At 37.6% G+C, this 14,205-nt stretch overlaps 1 protein-coding gene across 1 annotated transcript in view; it reads left to right on the forward strand.

Annotated features, from left to right (window-relative positions):
* COL4A4 (collagen type IV alpha 4 chain) overlaps positions 1 to 14,205 on the forward strand; it is a 76,475-nt gene that overhangs the window by 32,412 nt on the left and 29,858 nt on the right. The window contains exons 21-28 of the mRNA XM_063307781.1: positions 3,186 to 3,278; positions 3,790 to 3,927; positions 5,903 to 6,009; positions 6,931 to 7,114; positions 7,435 to 7,503; positions 9,619 to 9,726; positions 10,971 to 11,189; positions 12,184 to 12,345. Of these exons, the coding sequence (XP_063163851.1) occupies positions 3,186 to 3,278; positions 3,790 to 3,927; positions 5,903 to 6,009; positions 6,931 to 7,114; positions 7,435 to 7,503; positions 9,619 to 9,726; positions 10,971 to 11,189; positions 12,184 to 12,345 (1,080 nt within the window). The remainder of the gene's footprint in view (positions 1 to 3,185; positions 3,279 to 3,789; positions 3,928 to 5,902; positions 6,010 to 6,930; positions 7,115 to 7,434; positions 7,504 to 9,618; positions 9,727 to 10,970; positions 11,190 to 12,183; positions 12,346 to 14,205) is intronic.

The raw sequence follows: 14,205 nt of genomic DNA on the forward strand, positions 1-14,205 counted from the left end.
GCATGAGAATTGGAGTGATTAATAATTCCAGGATATCAGCTGAAAGCAGCCAACATTTCCTATAACATTTCCTGTACAGTAAGGAATATATTTTAACTAAGTAGATGTGATGGTTGCCTTATTCCCAAAGAGACACAGACTCACTTAGTCAGGGCTAAGGATTTCCGGTTTATTAGGAATAGAATGCATACACAGAAAAAGACGGGAATGAGCACATGGCGTGCGAGGTAGCCGGTAAATACCCGCGGTGCGGACCTGGTCCTTCTCCACCCCCCATTGTCCCAAAGTCCTGATCCGGAGTCTCGATCGGTGATCAGGGGGCGATTCCGGAGTCTCAATGGGCGATCAGGGGGATTAGCGCTGATCACCTCTGTCCTCTTCCTGTGTCCAGCGCAGATGTGTCCCCCAGGGTAATGCAGAGATGTCAGGGAGATAGGATGATGGCTTCTCAGGTCAGGGCAAAGGTATGGCTCCTTTGTCCTTTATTGGTATTTGTCTTTTAGTGCTTAAAGGATTATCACTAATTCCTTCCTCTTTCCTTCCCTTCTCCGGAAAGGCATGTTCCCCGTTGTGATGCATGTATGCATTGCAATGGGGGACATGACAGTAGAACACAGTTTTGGTACAAAATCACTCTAATTTTATCTATGTGTGTGGTGGCACGGACAGCCTAGGAACAGGCTTATTTCATCAGACTTATTTTCACTGTACGGTAGCATCCTTGACTCTGCCCCCAATTTGCCTGTCTTGAAGGAGAGAGAGAGAGAGAGAGTTTGTGTGTGATGTAGTATTTAAGGTGCTAGACTAGGAGCAGGGAAACCGAGTTTCTAGCCCTCCCCTTGGAATGAAAACTAGTTGGTTGACTTGGGACCATTCTTTCTCAGTCCTCACTGGGAAATCAAAAAATCTCTGTCTACCGGCCAGAACTGGACCAATGTGGAAGATTATGGTCCACAACTATCAAGAAACAGGCCCCCATCCTGCAGTGGATTGATTAATAATAATAACAACAACAACAACAACTCATACAGATATTTGAAATATTTGCAGTTGAAATATTTGAAATAGGCAATCAAATGTTGTATTTGAGGCTTCATTGTCATCTGCAATAAAGATTTTAATCTAGCCAAGTTGTTTCTGTGGAGCTGCTAACAAGTGAAACTGAAAATGTTGTAAGTGTCTGGAGCCCAGTGATTTACTGCCTAGCCTGCATATGAAGTCTGACAGCATCTCAGTAGAATGGTGTGGATGATCTCCCAATAGTTTAATGTAGGCATCAGAGAAGGGGTTAGTGCCAAACACTTTCTAGACATGATCTGACAGGAAAGACCAGAGATATGGTAAAACAAGGCCAAGTCCTGAGATGTGGTATGGAAGGCTGCTGTATTTGTAGCCACTGAGAGTTCCAAGAAAACTGGTAGCTTCATACTTTTCCTATCCAGTTCCTGGCATAGATAATACACCAAAGTGACTAAAGTAATCACAGTCCCATATCCCAGGCCAAAGGATTTATTTATACATACTGTACATACATACATACAATGTTGGTAGACTTCCCCTATAAATTGAGATTCTGGGCAGTGAACAGTAAGGCAGGAACAACAATAAATACAAATAAAAACAATGATATTGTACTCATATAACTAACTTAGGGGAGAATACAGACCCATGTGGCTCCCTATAATGGAGTAACCAAGGAATTAACCACTTTCCTTTGATGACTACTGAGTGGAATCACCCAGTAAGCTAGGAGCAGAGTTATTTGCAATGCTTGCAAGTGGTCCAACTAGATACCATGATCAATGGTATTGAATGTTGCTGAGAGATCTATAAGGACCAAGAGGAATACAAGAGCCCATTGCTGTTTCTGTCCCAGAACTATGCTTAATCGTGACTGGAATGGATCCTCTGTGTTCCCCTGTAGCTGATTCATCATCACCAAAGGGACAATTGGAATATGGGTAAAAAATATTTTTTAAAAAAGCAGATAAATGAGGGCTTTTCAAGAGAGGTACACCACCTTCTCCTTCAAAACAAGCAGCATTGTGCCCTCCCCTAAATGTGAATTGGCTGTCCTTAAATCTATCCACTCATGTTCTGCCTAGGTTCCTGAAGGAGATCCTGCCTATCCACCTGAACATGGCATGGATCTAGATCTCCAGTGGCACATTTCATACCATACAGAACACTATCCACTTCTTCAGATTTTGCAAGTTCAAAAGAATCCTGGATAGCAATACAAGATGCCACTTCACTCATTGCAGTGGATTCTGTCCAACTGGCTTCCAACCCAAAGCAGGCAGGCATTGATTTATTTAATTTGTATACTACCAATTTCAATGAATTGGCTTACAGTAGGTAATTTACAGCAAAAACATAAAACATCCAACACAGAGACAAAAAGATGTGAGTTACTTTGGGTGCACCACCACAAATGCATCTAATGAGCCTTCAGGTGCTTTATCCTCCCATCTTTCCCTGAAAGGGTTTGGATTAGAGAGTTGCTGGGCAGTAGTCTGTAGAAGCAATCAGCATGGAATGTTAATTTGTGTCCTCCAGATGTGTTTGGAATAGTGAACTCACTATTTTCTTGATCATGTTAACTAGAAATGATACATTTAAAAATGGCAAATAGATTCCCAATCCTTCTAGGTTAAGGGAAGGAGACCACTGCCTCTTTTACACAGGAGGGAAATACTCCTCCCAGAAAGAGGCTTTACCTCCCATAATGATGTAATCAGCCAGCGGTGGTAGTTCTTACCTTTCTAGACAGCCTGTCTACATCATTAAGATCCACAAGCTGAAAAGAATCTGAAAAATGGAGCAAGGAGTTGCTACAGTTCGATCAATATATCTAGGCCCAACATCGGAATCTATGTGACTTTATCTGCAAAGAATATTGCAAAGCTCACAGTGATTCATGGACTGCTCTGATTCTCCCTCCTCAGCTTCTTCATGGAACCGTTACCACCACATAGAAAGCAATGCCAGCCATTTATATGCAGGTGCAATGGAGACAGAGAGTATTACTTCAAATGGACTTTAGTCTGTGCTCAGTCCTACAAAGCCACCTGTCTATCTCTTCAGCTTTAAGAGTGAGGATAAGTTTTGATTTTTTTTAAATAACAGAGGAAAAAAAAACAATACATTTACATTATAAACATACATTATTTTTCAACTTCAAGGTGTTGCCTGTAAGGGGAGAGGGTTCCCTGGAGAACCAGGAGCCAAAGGTCATAGAGGATCACTTGGAGACAAAGGTGGAAAAGGAGAGAAAGGCAAGTATATACATTCTGTATACCCATCATAAACCAAATACTTCAAAACTATGATATTTTGTCATTGATGTCCTTAAAGCAAAAGCTCTTTTGTGCATTAAAATTAATGAATCAACTACACTAGATAATAGAAAAGGGTTGTGCATGCTAACCCTGCACTGTACATCTTTCTGCTATGCTCTTCTTTTCTCTGACCTCCTTGTGTTCCTTGAGGAAAGCATTGTACCCACAGTTTCTTCAGACATGAATGCAATACTCTGTATGATTTTGACATTTTTTGTTAAAGTCTGTGACTGAATGAAATGAACAAAAGTAACATTTTTTTCAGCGCTCCACACTGGATGTCAAGTCAGGGAGAAAGGCTGAATAAAACAGTGTAAACAGTGGATACATCCTCCAACACAGTTTATTTCTCATGTAGTCAGCAGCACTTATGAAGGCGGGGAGGGTGGCAGAGTTAACTAGTACTTAATTTCCTTACTTGCTTAATGTAACTGCTTTGTTTATACAGGGAATCCAGGGAAGTGCTCATGTGGGCTTGGTCCTTGTGGTCTACCTGGCAAACAAGGCCCACCAGGAATACCTGGAACAAAAGGAGAAGCAGGAATACCTGGAACATATGGAAGAAAAGGTTATCCCGGTTTTCCCGGTACAAGAGGAGAACCAGGATCCTTAGTGAGTAATTGCTTTTTAAAAATTATATCAAACTAATTAACAGAAGAAAAAATATAGACTTATGTGCAAGAATATAAATAAGATAACATGACCTCAAAATTAATAATTATAATTAAAACAAAGGAAAAGGAAGAAAATAATTCTGGATAATTTGCTCAAAAGTCTTCTTGCCCTTTGGTCCTTTTCAGAAACAATCCAACCTACTTGCAATTCTAATGTTAACAAACAACACAAATGATCTCTACATTGCTGAAATCAGGTCTAGATTTCTCCTTCAGTGTTGTATTATCGTTTTAGTCAGTCTTAATGCCCCTAATGTCCTCATTTCTTGATGCCTTGGCAGATTCCAAATATTGGGGAAATAGCCATGAAAAATATATCTAATAACAGTTATCAAGCTAGAGATATATCAACTACCCTGTTGATTTCATCCTGAATAGGACAATAATAAGTCTTAAGTTCAGAATCCTTCATGAACAATTGCAGGCAATATGTCATGAAAATAATTGTTTCAATATTATCTGTTTTTTTTAAGTATTAATATTTTTATTGTGTTATCTGAAGTACCCTATAAGTAGAGTACAAATTATAATTTAACTAATAACAATTTAAAGAATTTAGTCAGGTTTTGTCAGAAATGAATATTAATCTGCATATGTTCGAGTAGAACTGAATGCCATGAAAACAAATAATGAAACAATATCTCATATCTTCAGAAGAGATTGCTACTACACACTATGTCATGAAGGCAACCAGTTTAATCAGTATGTTGCCTTCTCAAACAGAATACTCTTTCATCCTGTTCATTGTTTAGAATTGTAATCTTTTATTAATTCAAATGAATAATTGACTGAACTTAACAATAACCTGGTTATTTTTAAATTTCTAAGGGATTATCAGGTCCACTTGGACTGACTGGTGAAAAAGGAGATAAAGGTGACCCAACTGGAGTAAGGATCAAAGGTGACTATGCAATCTACTATAGTTACAAGATTTGAGGACTGCTGCTTTGGTATCTCCAAATCTTGTACTGCACTTTGGGAAAAAGGGCAATGAGAACAAGAGATACAGATAAAGGCAATGGAGTGTGTATGTCTAGTTCAACTGCAATTAGCTTAATTAAGCATCATGCCTATGTTCTCATGTTGCACACTGGGTCATATATTTTATGATGGCTTGTTTAAACTACAGATCCCTGTTACTTCTGAACCAGGAAACTTTGAGTTGAACTTGGTTTACCAGTATGAAACAAGGAGAATGATAAAGATAACACAAAAGAAAGAAAGAAGTGTTAAAAGAGAAAGACTAGATAGTGCCACCCATTTTTTTCCCATTTCTGTGGACCCATCTACTGTTTAAGTCCACCTACATTAAGCCCACCTACCATTTTCTTAAAGGTCCTTATAAAATATTCACAAAGAAATGTGGCCTTTGACAAAAAATAAAACATAAAAAAATAAACGAATTGTCCACTCCTGATATAAAGTATGCAACCTAGTTACTATAGTACTAGTTTTCTTAAGGCACCTTAAGTTTTGACAAATATCTACATTTGCAGAACTCAAACTCATTATAAAACCTATTTAAATTTCAAATGTTCACAATATATCTTCTCATCTGTCTCATTAGGACTGCATTATAGTTTATTAACTTTTTAAAAACAGACTGAAATTCTGCACATTCTGTATACTGTAGATATCCTATAATAAGGTGGTGGTAGTTGGGTTTTTTGGTTAATATTCCTTGCTGGACAGAAGGGAATTTTTGACATTACAGAGTTCCATGTTGCACATCCTGTTTTCTTGCATATTACAACATAATTATTTCTCTTGCATATATTCTTGTTCTACAACTATTGGATATTATATTTCTTATTAACTAGGCTGGCTTGAGTTGTAACACATACATATTTCTTCAGATACTAATTATAAGCTTTCCATCATTTGCAGGAGTAAAAGGACAAAGAGGTGTTCCAGGGGCGCCTGGATCTCCAGGAATAAATGGCACTGCTGGCAAGAATGGAGATGGAGGATTGCCGGGTGATAAAGGGATTCAAGTAAATCTGATTATATTGAGCCTGTCTTTTATTGTAAATCAATCTCTATTCCTTTTAAAAAGAAGTTTCAGGAGGTGGCAGTATCTGGACATCTGTGTCTGGGCTCAGCAATCTGTAAGAGAGAGAGAGAGAGAGAGAGAGAGAGAGAGAGAGAGAGAGAGAGAGAGAGAGAGAGAGAGAGAGAGAGAGAAGCAAAGAAGCTAAACAGGGTTGAACCTCCTTAATCTTTGGATGAAAGACCATGAAATACCAAGGTTAGAATCTAGAATGGGATGAAACAAAACAAACCTGGAATAAGACAATGGCAAACTATTTGTGTAACCAGACATAGTTTCTAGCTCTGGCTAGTTTCCAGGCAGGTTCTTGCTTGAGGTTTCTAAACCTCTCCTGGACTGAGCAGTTACTCAATACTGGGATGGTCCATTCATGTTCCAAATTACTTCTTCAATTGTTTATGGAGTATGTCATTGGTTCCTGATATATACATGTAATGCTCTCTTCATCAGAAGTAAACAATGAGAAGGCATTGAACAGTATTTGAAACACTTCCTCCCTTGAAGATCTTGCTCAACAGTTAGGTTGTCATTACTGAGTAGCCAGCAAAATGTTTTTATTCCTTCAGGCCTGCATATTGTTAGAACTCATTCTTGAATTTATCAGTTTCTGAGTTTTTAAAATGTTTTATAGATGTACATTGTGGTTTTACTCTGTGATCATTTTGATGAAGTATAGTTTATACATTTAACTAATTATGTAACAGTCTTAAGCTATTTAATTAGAATTTTGAATTCTGAATAGACACCCTGCCCCCATGGTAATTGACTGCATCTAGATAGGATCTTGAATCAACTTGAATGCAATAACATTTAAGTGTCATTCAGCTCACAAATATTATTTTGTATTTGTATGAATGGTGGACAGGGAGATGATGGAAGAGCTATACAAGGTGATAAAGGATTCCCTGGGGCCCCTGGAATTCCTGGCTCAAGAGGTCAAATGGGGACACCAGGTTTTGGAATTCAGGGCCCACAAGGTGTCCAGGGTCTACCTGGAGATCCAGGAAGCCCTGGTATGAAAGGAACACCTGGACCAAAGGGTCAAAAAGGTAATGTAGATGATGTTGAAAATAAAAAAGGGAAATGCAGTTTTCAATTGGATATTTCACTGAAATAGAGCTGTTATTGCAGTACTAATATAAGAATAAAATATTGATATTTATGCAAATTTATTTAGAAATAAGTATAATTTTATTTAGTGGTTTTAATTACTTAAAATGTAGAAGAAATGTTTACTTATCCAGGTATACCAGGATTTAAAGGTATAGCCACAAATAATTTTCAGCCAAGTAACAAAACCATTGTTGATTTAGTGGTCTGGAAGACTGGGATTTGAGACTCATATACTGCTTTTTTTTTTAAATTTTAGGTATTACTCTTCCAAATGGAAGAGCATATCCTGGAAATCCAGGTATACTCGGATTTAAAGGTATACCAGGTATGGCCACAAAAAGAAAATAATTCTTTTCTCTAGACGAAGTTATTTGTCTTTAGACTATACAATTAAATCAGCCCTTTATAATTTAGACTCATACCAAATTAAGTGTGGGAAAATCATTTAGAATCAAAACAGAAATATAAGGGTAAGGTCATAATAAATGATCCAAAATGAAAAGCTAGGCTAGAATATTTTGTGATATTCTATGTAAGAGGACGATGACATTTTGTACTACTGTGAGTTAGTGAGAAACTACGATACACAGAGAGAGAGAGAGTATATACACAGACATACATGTACTTGATTAGTATGAAGGATCTTTATAAAAGATTAATAATGAGTCTCAGCTGTATTTTGCTTTTTGATTCTCTTTGATTCACTAATTCTATCCTATCCTTTCTAGAAAAGTGGGATGAAATCTGTTTCCTCTATAATTTCATAAAATCCTTGGAACTGAACTCTATGTTATGATGATCTGGTTGCTTCCACTGATGCTTTTGGCCAGCTACCAAATATTAAAACAGATAGATTTAAATGACTCTGTAACACTGTTGCTTAGAACAAGGATCCAAAGATCTTTCCAGGTTCAGGTTTGTACTTGGCTTTCAAGTGGCATGCTGGAAATGATGCTCCAAAAAGCCAGAATGTCCAAGACAAACATTTATTAAATACATTGGTTGTGATTATTCCTCATACATAGAATAATTTTATTCATTTGACATATTAAAATTTATACTTTCTTGCTTTCACATTCTAGTACCTCTTAGTATTTCACAGAGTTCCTTGAAATCTTTTCACTTCCTATGTTCTATAGTAAGACACTGGACTCATTCATCCTAATATATACCTGCATGATTCTGTGGAGTCCTTGGTACTCTCTGAGCTAGGTTGTTGGCCTGCAGACATTTCATTACCCAATTAGGTAACAACCAAGCTCAGAGAGCACCAAGGACTCCACAGTTCAATCCTGAGCTATATATATTCTCTTCTGTTGAAATATATGATTCAGTCATTTATTCAGTTATAGCTGAGCACTGAGCGCATATTTAGTATTGTCCTTTTAGGACATAATTGTCACGCCATCTCTTCTCAAGGAGTCATGGTCTGAATTGCGTATAATATAAATATCTGAATTAAAGTGGCCCATTCTAGTGTACCTTATTCCTAAAGAAAATTATTAATTTGAAAATATGTTTCATTTTCATTTTCAGTTTGACATTTATTTTCAATTTCAAATTTTCTTTGGTTCATGTTTCTCACATTCCATGTCCCGAGGACTTCTTTTTTAATACTGGCATCACTTTCAGATGATCAGATCAGACTTTCTTGCACTATATCATCATACCAAGATATAGACAAGAAAGTTTGATGCTCTTTCCTAATAAGTGAAGAGTGCCTTCCAATGTGAGGGTCTCACCATATAATACCCAAAGTTGTCAAAATGCTATAGCTATATCCATAGGTTTTCTTGGCAACAAGCCACTGCTTTTTTTTCTGTTTGAGTTTGGAGTTCCTTCTCCTTGGTATGTTGGCTTCCCTCAAGACTGCAGTACTTTACTTACCCTGCATGGCAGATTAGTTAGTTTCATTCCTATTTTTCCCCAAAAGATCTTACCAGCAATGATCATACTACCAGCATCTCTCTCACACACATACACACACATGCACACACATAGAATGTTTTTCTTCCAGAATGGAGAAAAGAACTAAGTTGTAGAATAAGTAGGAGATCATTCTGTTTATTACTTCAGGAGACTTGAAAGGCATACCTTAAGAAATCTGTGAACTTAAATATTATGGAAAGAACCAAATGCAGCTTTAGTTATTCAGGTAATTTTATATCTGTGACCTCTTAATGTTAAATGAGTATTGTTCAGTTTGATTGACAGTCATTTTAAAATATAGAAATTTGAATGACAAAGATTTACATGTTGGTGGAGTTCTCTTCAAAAGCCAAACAAAGCAGGTATTGGATGGATAGCAGAAAAGTCATTTAACATACAGCCTTTCCTTCCATTTTCAGAACAGAACTTACTTTATTTATTTATTTTTATAGAATGTTTAAATGTGTTCAAAGTCCAGCTATGCACCCCTGCATTATTTCTGTATATACAGGTCCAAAAGGTTTAAGAGGGCCCTCTGGGCCACCTGGGCCCAGTGGTTTTGATGGTGTCAAAGGCCAGAAGGGTAGATTAGGAACATCAGGCAATCCTGCTCCAGAAGGTAAGTGAGAAATTCTAAATATTTTATTTATTAAAGATAGGAATCTACAAGAATCATTCTACACTGCTTTAATTATTGTTGCTTTTCCCCTCTGTAGTTTATGCAATAATGCATCATAAATGCAGAAAGATTCCTGAGTGCTGCAAAATCATTAATTAAAATCAGATTTAGGACAGAATTACAGCATAGTGATAGATCTCTGCATCACTGGGATAGGCAAATTCTTAATAAAATTGCAGTAGCATCATGGGATCCAATCTCTTTTTAACAATTTATTTTAAATTTATTGGCTGGCCAACTCCAGTTTTCCAATCTTAAATGTGGGGTCAATAACTTGATGAATTAATTTTGAATGTTGATATGGTCTGATTTCCTATCCCTAGTTAAGAATTTTTGAGGCATACTCCTCAATCACGATAAAAATTCCAGCTCCAATAATCTAAAGAATTTCCCCACATTAGATACTTTCACTAAACAATGAGAGAGATTAATATTGCTCAAGTGATTGGCAGTCACCACTTTCTCACATAGTCACCACAGACTATGCTGGGTGTTGGCAGTATTTAGATCTAATGCAATATAACTGTTCAGAAATGAACTTCCAGACACACAGATTGAATGCCACTGAATATTAATTTCTGCACCCAAAGCATGGGGTGAAAACTATTTCCTTAGCACTCCATTATAGGTTTCTCATAACTGTCAGCCCTTCAAGGTAAACCAGACTAGGAAACCAAAGTCATGCAGGCTAATATTACTTTTATTATATTATGGTAACAGCATCTTGCAAGCCTGAATGTACTTCCCCTTCCCTCCCTTTATCTTTGTGGGAACTAGGGAAGGTCTTGTTTGAGATGTTTTTTCAGGTTACAATTCTACCCCAGATTCAGCTTTCTTTTATCTGATTGTTGCCTTGGTAGTGGCTCTTCCTCCTGTCCTGCAAGGTTGTTCCTTCTACACATTACATCTATTTCTGGTAATTTACCACAAAAACAAAATTTTGAACTAGCTTAGGCTCCAACATAGCACCTTCCCAATGTATTAGTGCTGAGAATTATGGGACTTGTAACATATCTGGAAGATTCCTGAAATTGCAATTTCAATAGACCTCCAGAAGACTGACCTAGATATATTTCGGATTGAGAAGTATTTTCTATATTCTTATTTTGTATATTGTATCATTAGAAGCTGAACGTAAGCTAATTGAGCATTCCTCTGTGTAATCCAGATGTCATTATTCTTAGGTTTAAGGGGTGAGACTGGTGATCCAGGTGATCCAGGTGAACAAGGTTCAAGTATGGATGGTGCTTCAGGATTGCCAGGCCCTCCTGGGCTTCGAAGTCCAAAAGGTGTTCCAGGTGACATTACGTACAGCCCTCCAGGAACCCCCGGCAACAGAGGTCTTCCAGGATTACCAGGTTTGCCAGGCCTAAGAGGTGACCCTGGTTTTCCTGGGCTTCAAGGTGAGAAGCCCAGGAAATGTGCATGCATACACAAAGATGTACTTAAATTCCTTCAGTTACATTTTTTGACAGAGAAGGGGACAGAATAAAAATAAATAAAACATATTTATAGTATAAGAGTCTGAAGGACACAAAGTTAAATTATATTTGGAGGAAAAACAGTTTAAAAAAAGAGTTAATAGAAAGAAAGAAGGGAAGTGGGAAGACATAGAAGTCCATTACAGTTACCCAGGTAGTTCCTCTTTTTTCTACTTTGTCTCTTCTTTTCAGAATCACATTCACTTGCATTTCCTTTTCTAAAAAATTAAGGAACAATTCATCCATAGTTAATTTAGTAAGTGCATCAATTAAAAGAAAAAGGTAGCAGATAACTCGGTAAAAAGTAGTGTAAGAGCCAAAATAAGAGAAATATTGTAAAATTTGCTCTGAGTCAAACAGAACTGATGTATCTTGCCACATTCTTATTGCCCATGAGCATGGCAGTGTCATAGGACTTAAATTATGTGTGGCAAATTCCATTTTCTATAGTAGTTTCACAATCTTTTCTTCTACCTTTATCAGTGGGACTGAATGGACCACATCAATGCTTTTAAGATTTGAGAGATAAATGAATTTTTACTCCCTATTGTTCTGTCTTCAGAAATTCCATGCTAGAGTTGTTTTAGGTACTGTAGATATGATTTCCTGAAGCTGTAGATTCATTGATGAATCAGTTTTGTGACATGTCTGAGCATGATGCTAACTTGCCATCATTATCGGAGTATTTCTAGAGGGAGCAGCACACAGTATAAACTGTGGAGCGAAGTGCTACAAGTGAAGTCAATTCCTGATGTAATTTTTTACCCTACCATTTTATAGTAAATTGGATTTAAAATTCTAGGAATGCCATAGTATCTACCACATTAGGCATGTTAATTTTCAACTTTTCTGGGAAAGTAGGAAATTTGTTTAGCCCCCCACCCCCCAACCAATAAATGTAATAATCTGTTTGCAGGGCAACCTGGCACATCAGGACTTCCAGGAGCTAAAGGTCTCAGAGGCCAAAAAGGTGACATAGGAGTGATGGGTTATCCTGGATCATCTGGACTGGCTTGTGACAAAAAGTTGGAGGGACTACCAGGACCACCAGGCTCTTTCGGAGCACGAGGACCTAAAGGTGAACACATCACAACTTAATATGTGTGAAAACAATCACATATCTTAATTGATTACTGTATATTCTCTATGCAACTAATACCTACCATTTTGACAGTTGGCCTTAGGTTTTAGGCAGCCTTCAACCAAGTTCCTGTTTGGCCTCCAAAGGAATATTTTATCAAAAGGATTCAGGAGCAATCTCCATTAGGTGGTAGATGGTTGCCACATATCCCAAGTATAGAATTGTCCCAAGAAATAGGGTTTTCAGGCTCCAGAGCATGGAAGGTCCTGTCCCGTCAAGTCATTGAGCATTTCTTTTAAAAAATGGATATGTGGTTATGACCTTTTTTTGGCTGTTGTTTAATTGAAGGCTGTACCAATATTTCAGATGAATCCGGATTAATTTAAACAGTTATGTACATGGACTTTTGGGTTTCTTTCCCATTTTTCTGTGAGGTAAGGAATGCTCAGTAAGCCAAAATATGAAATGGAATGGAGATCCTTTTAAACTGGTTTGTGTATGTATGTGTGTAAACATGTAAATGTATATTCACATACATATTTATCATCATCACCCTGTATCAATCCATTTCCTGTATGTATATGTGCATATCTCTACACACATGCACATACATGCATAGTAGCATCGTTGCACTTTTCCATTATTATCATGGTATGCTCTGGTCAAAATAGCAGTGATATTTCTGTGGAATCCTTGGTGCTCTCTGAGCTTGGTTGTTTCCTTGCAGACACTTCATTACCTGACTAAGTAACATCATCAGTGCTCACAATGATGTTACCTAGCTGGGTAATAAAAAGTCTGCAAGCAAACAACCAAGCTCAGAGAGCACCAAGAACTCCACAGTTCAACCCCGAGGTACATACTGTATATTCTCTTCTATTGGAGTGATATTTCTGCACTCATAGGAGAAATCAACACTTACCATTTAAGCCGTTCCTGTGCTGTGCTCATGCCAGTTCAACTCTAAGCTGGCTTAAAGAAAACCCTGTCTGAGCTGAAACACTTTGGAAATTCAGTTTGGACTGCAGGCTACCACATCCTCCCATTGGACAATTCCCCTGCTGCCATGCCCTTCCAAATTTCTCTATCAGGGAAAGCAGTGCCTAATTGTTTCCTTCCTGCATACGGGTCTTCCTGAACATACATACTTTTATATGTGTAGGTACATACTGTATCTATGTATGTGAGCAACCACATAGATAGATTTTCTCAAGGACAATCTGTCACCAGCATGGTCCTTCAGGTCTTCCAATGGTGCTCCCATCACCATTATAACTGATTCCATCCACCTCGCTGCTGGTCATCCTTTTTTTCTCTTTCCCAGCATTAGAGCCTTCTCCAGACAGCTAGGTCTTCCCATAATGGGTCCGAAGTAGGATAGTTTGAGCCTGATGATTAGTACCTGAGTGAGAACTTCTTTTTCAAGGTTTTCATAGGTACTCTACCAGGTGCTAGTCCACAGTATATTTCTTGACTGCTGGTTCCTTTATTGTTAATAGTAAATCCTAAAAGGCAGAACTATCCCATCCATCACTTCAGTATCTTCATTGTCAGTTCAAAAGCTGCTTGCTCTATCTGTTGTCATGAGTTTGGTCTTCTTTATATTTAATCTTATTCCCATTTTCCCCCCTGTTCTACTTGACTTTCATTACTAGAGCTTGCAGATCATTTGCATTTTCAGCTATCAGAGTAATATCAGCATAGCACAGGTTATTGATGTTTCTTCCTCCAGTTTTAAAACCATGCTCATCTTCTTTTAATCCAACTTCCCTCAACGTATATTCTACATATAGGTTAAATATATAAAATGGGAGTATATAGCTTTGTCTCACTCCATTGCCAACCTGGAGCCAGTCT

The sequence above is a fragment of the Candoia aspera genome, chromosome 6, assembly GCF_035149785.1.
Source record: "Candoia aspera isolate rCanAsp1 chromosome 6, rCanAsp1.hap2, whole genome shotgun sequence".
Lineage (NCBI taxonomy): Eukaryota > Metazoa > Chordata > Lepidosauria > Squamata > Boidae > Candoia > Candoia aspera.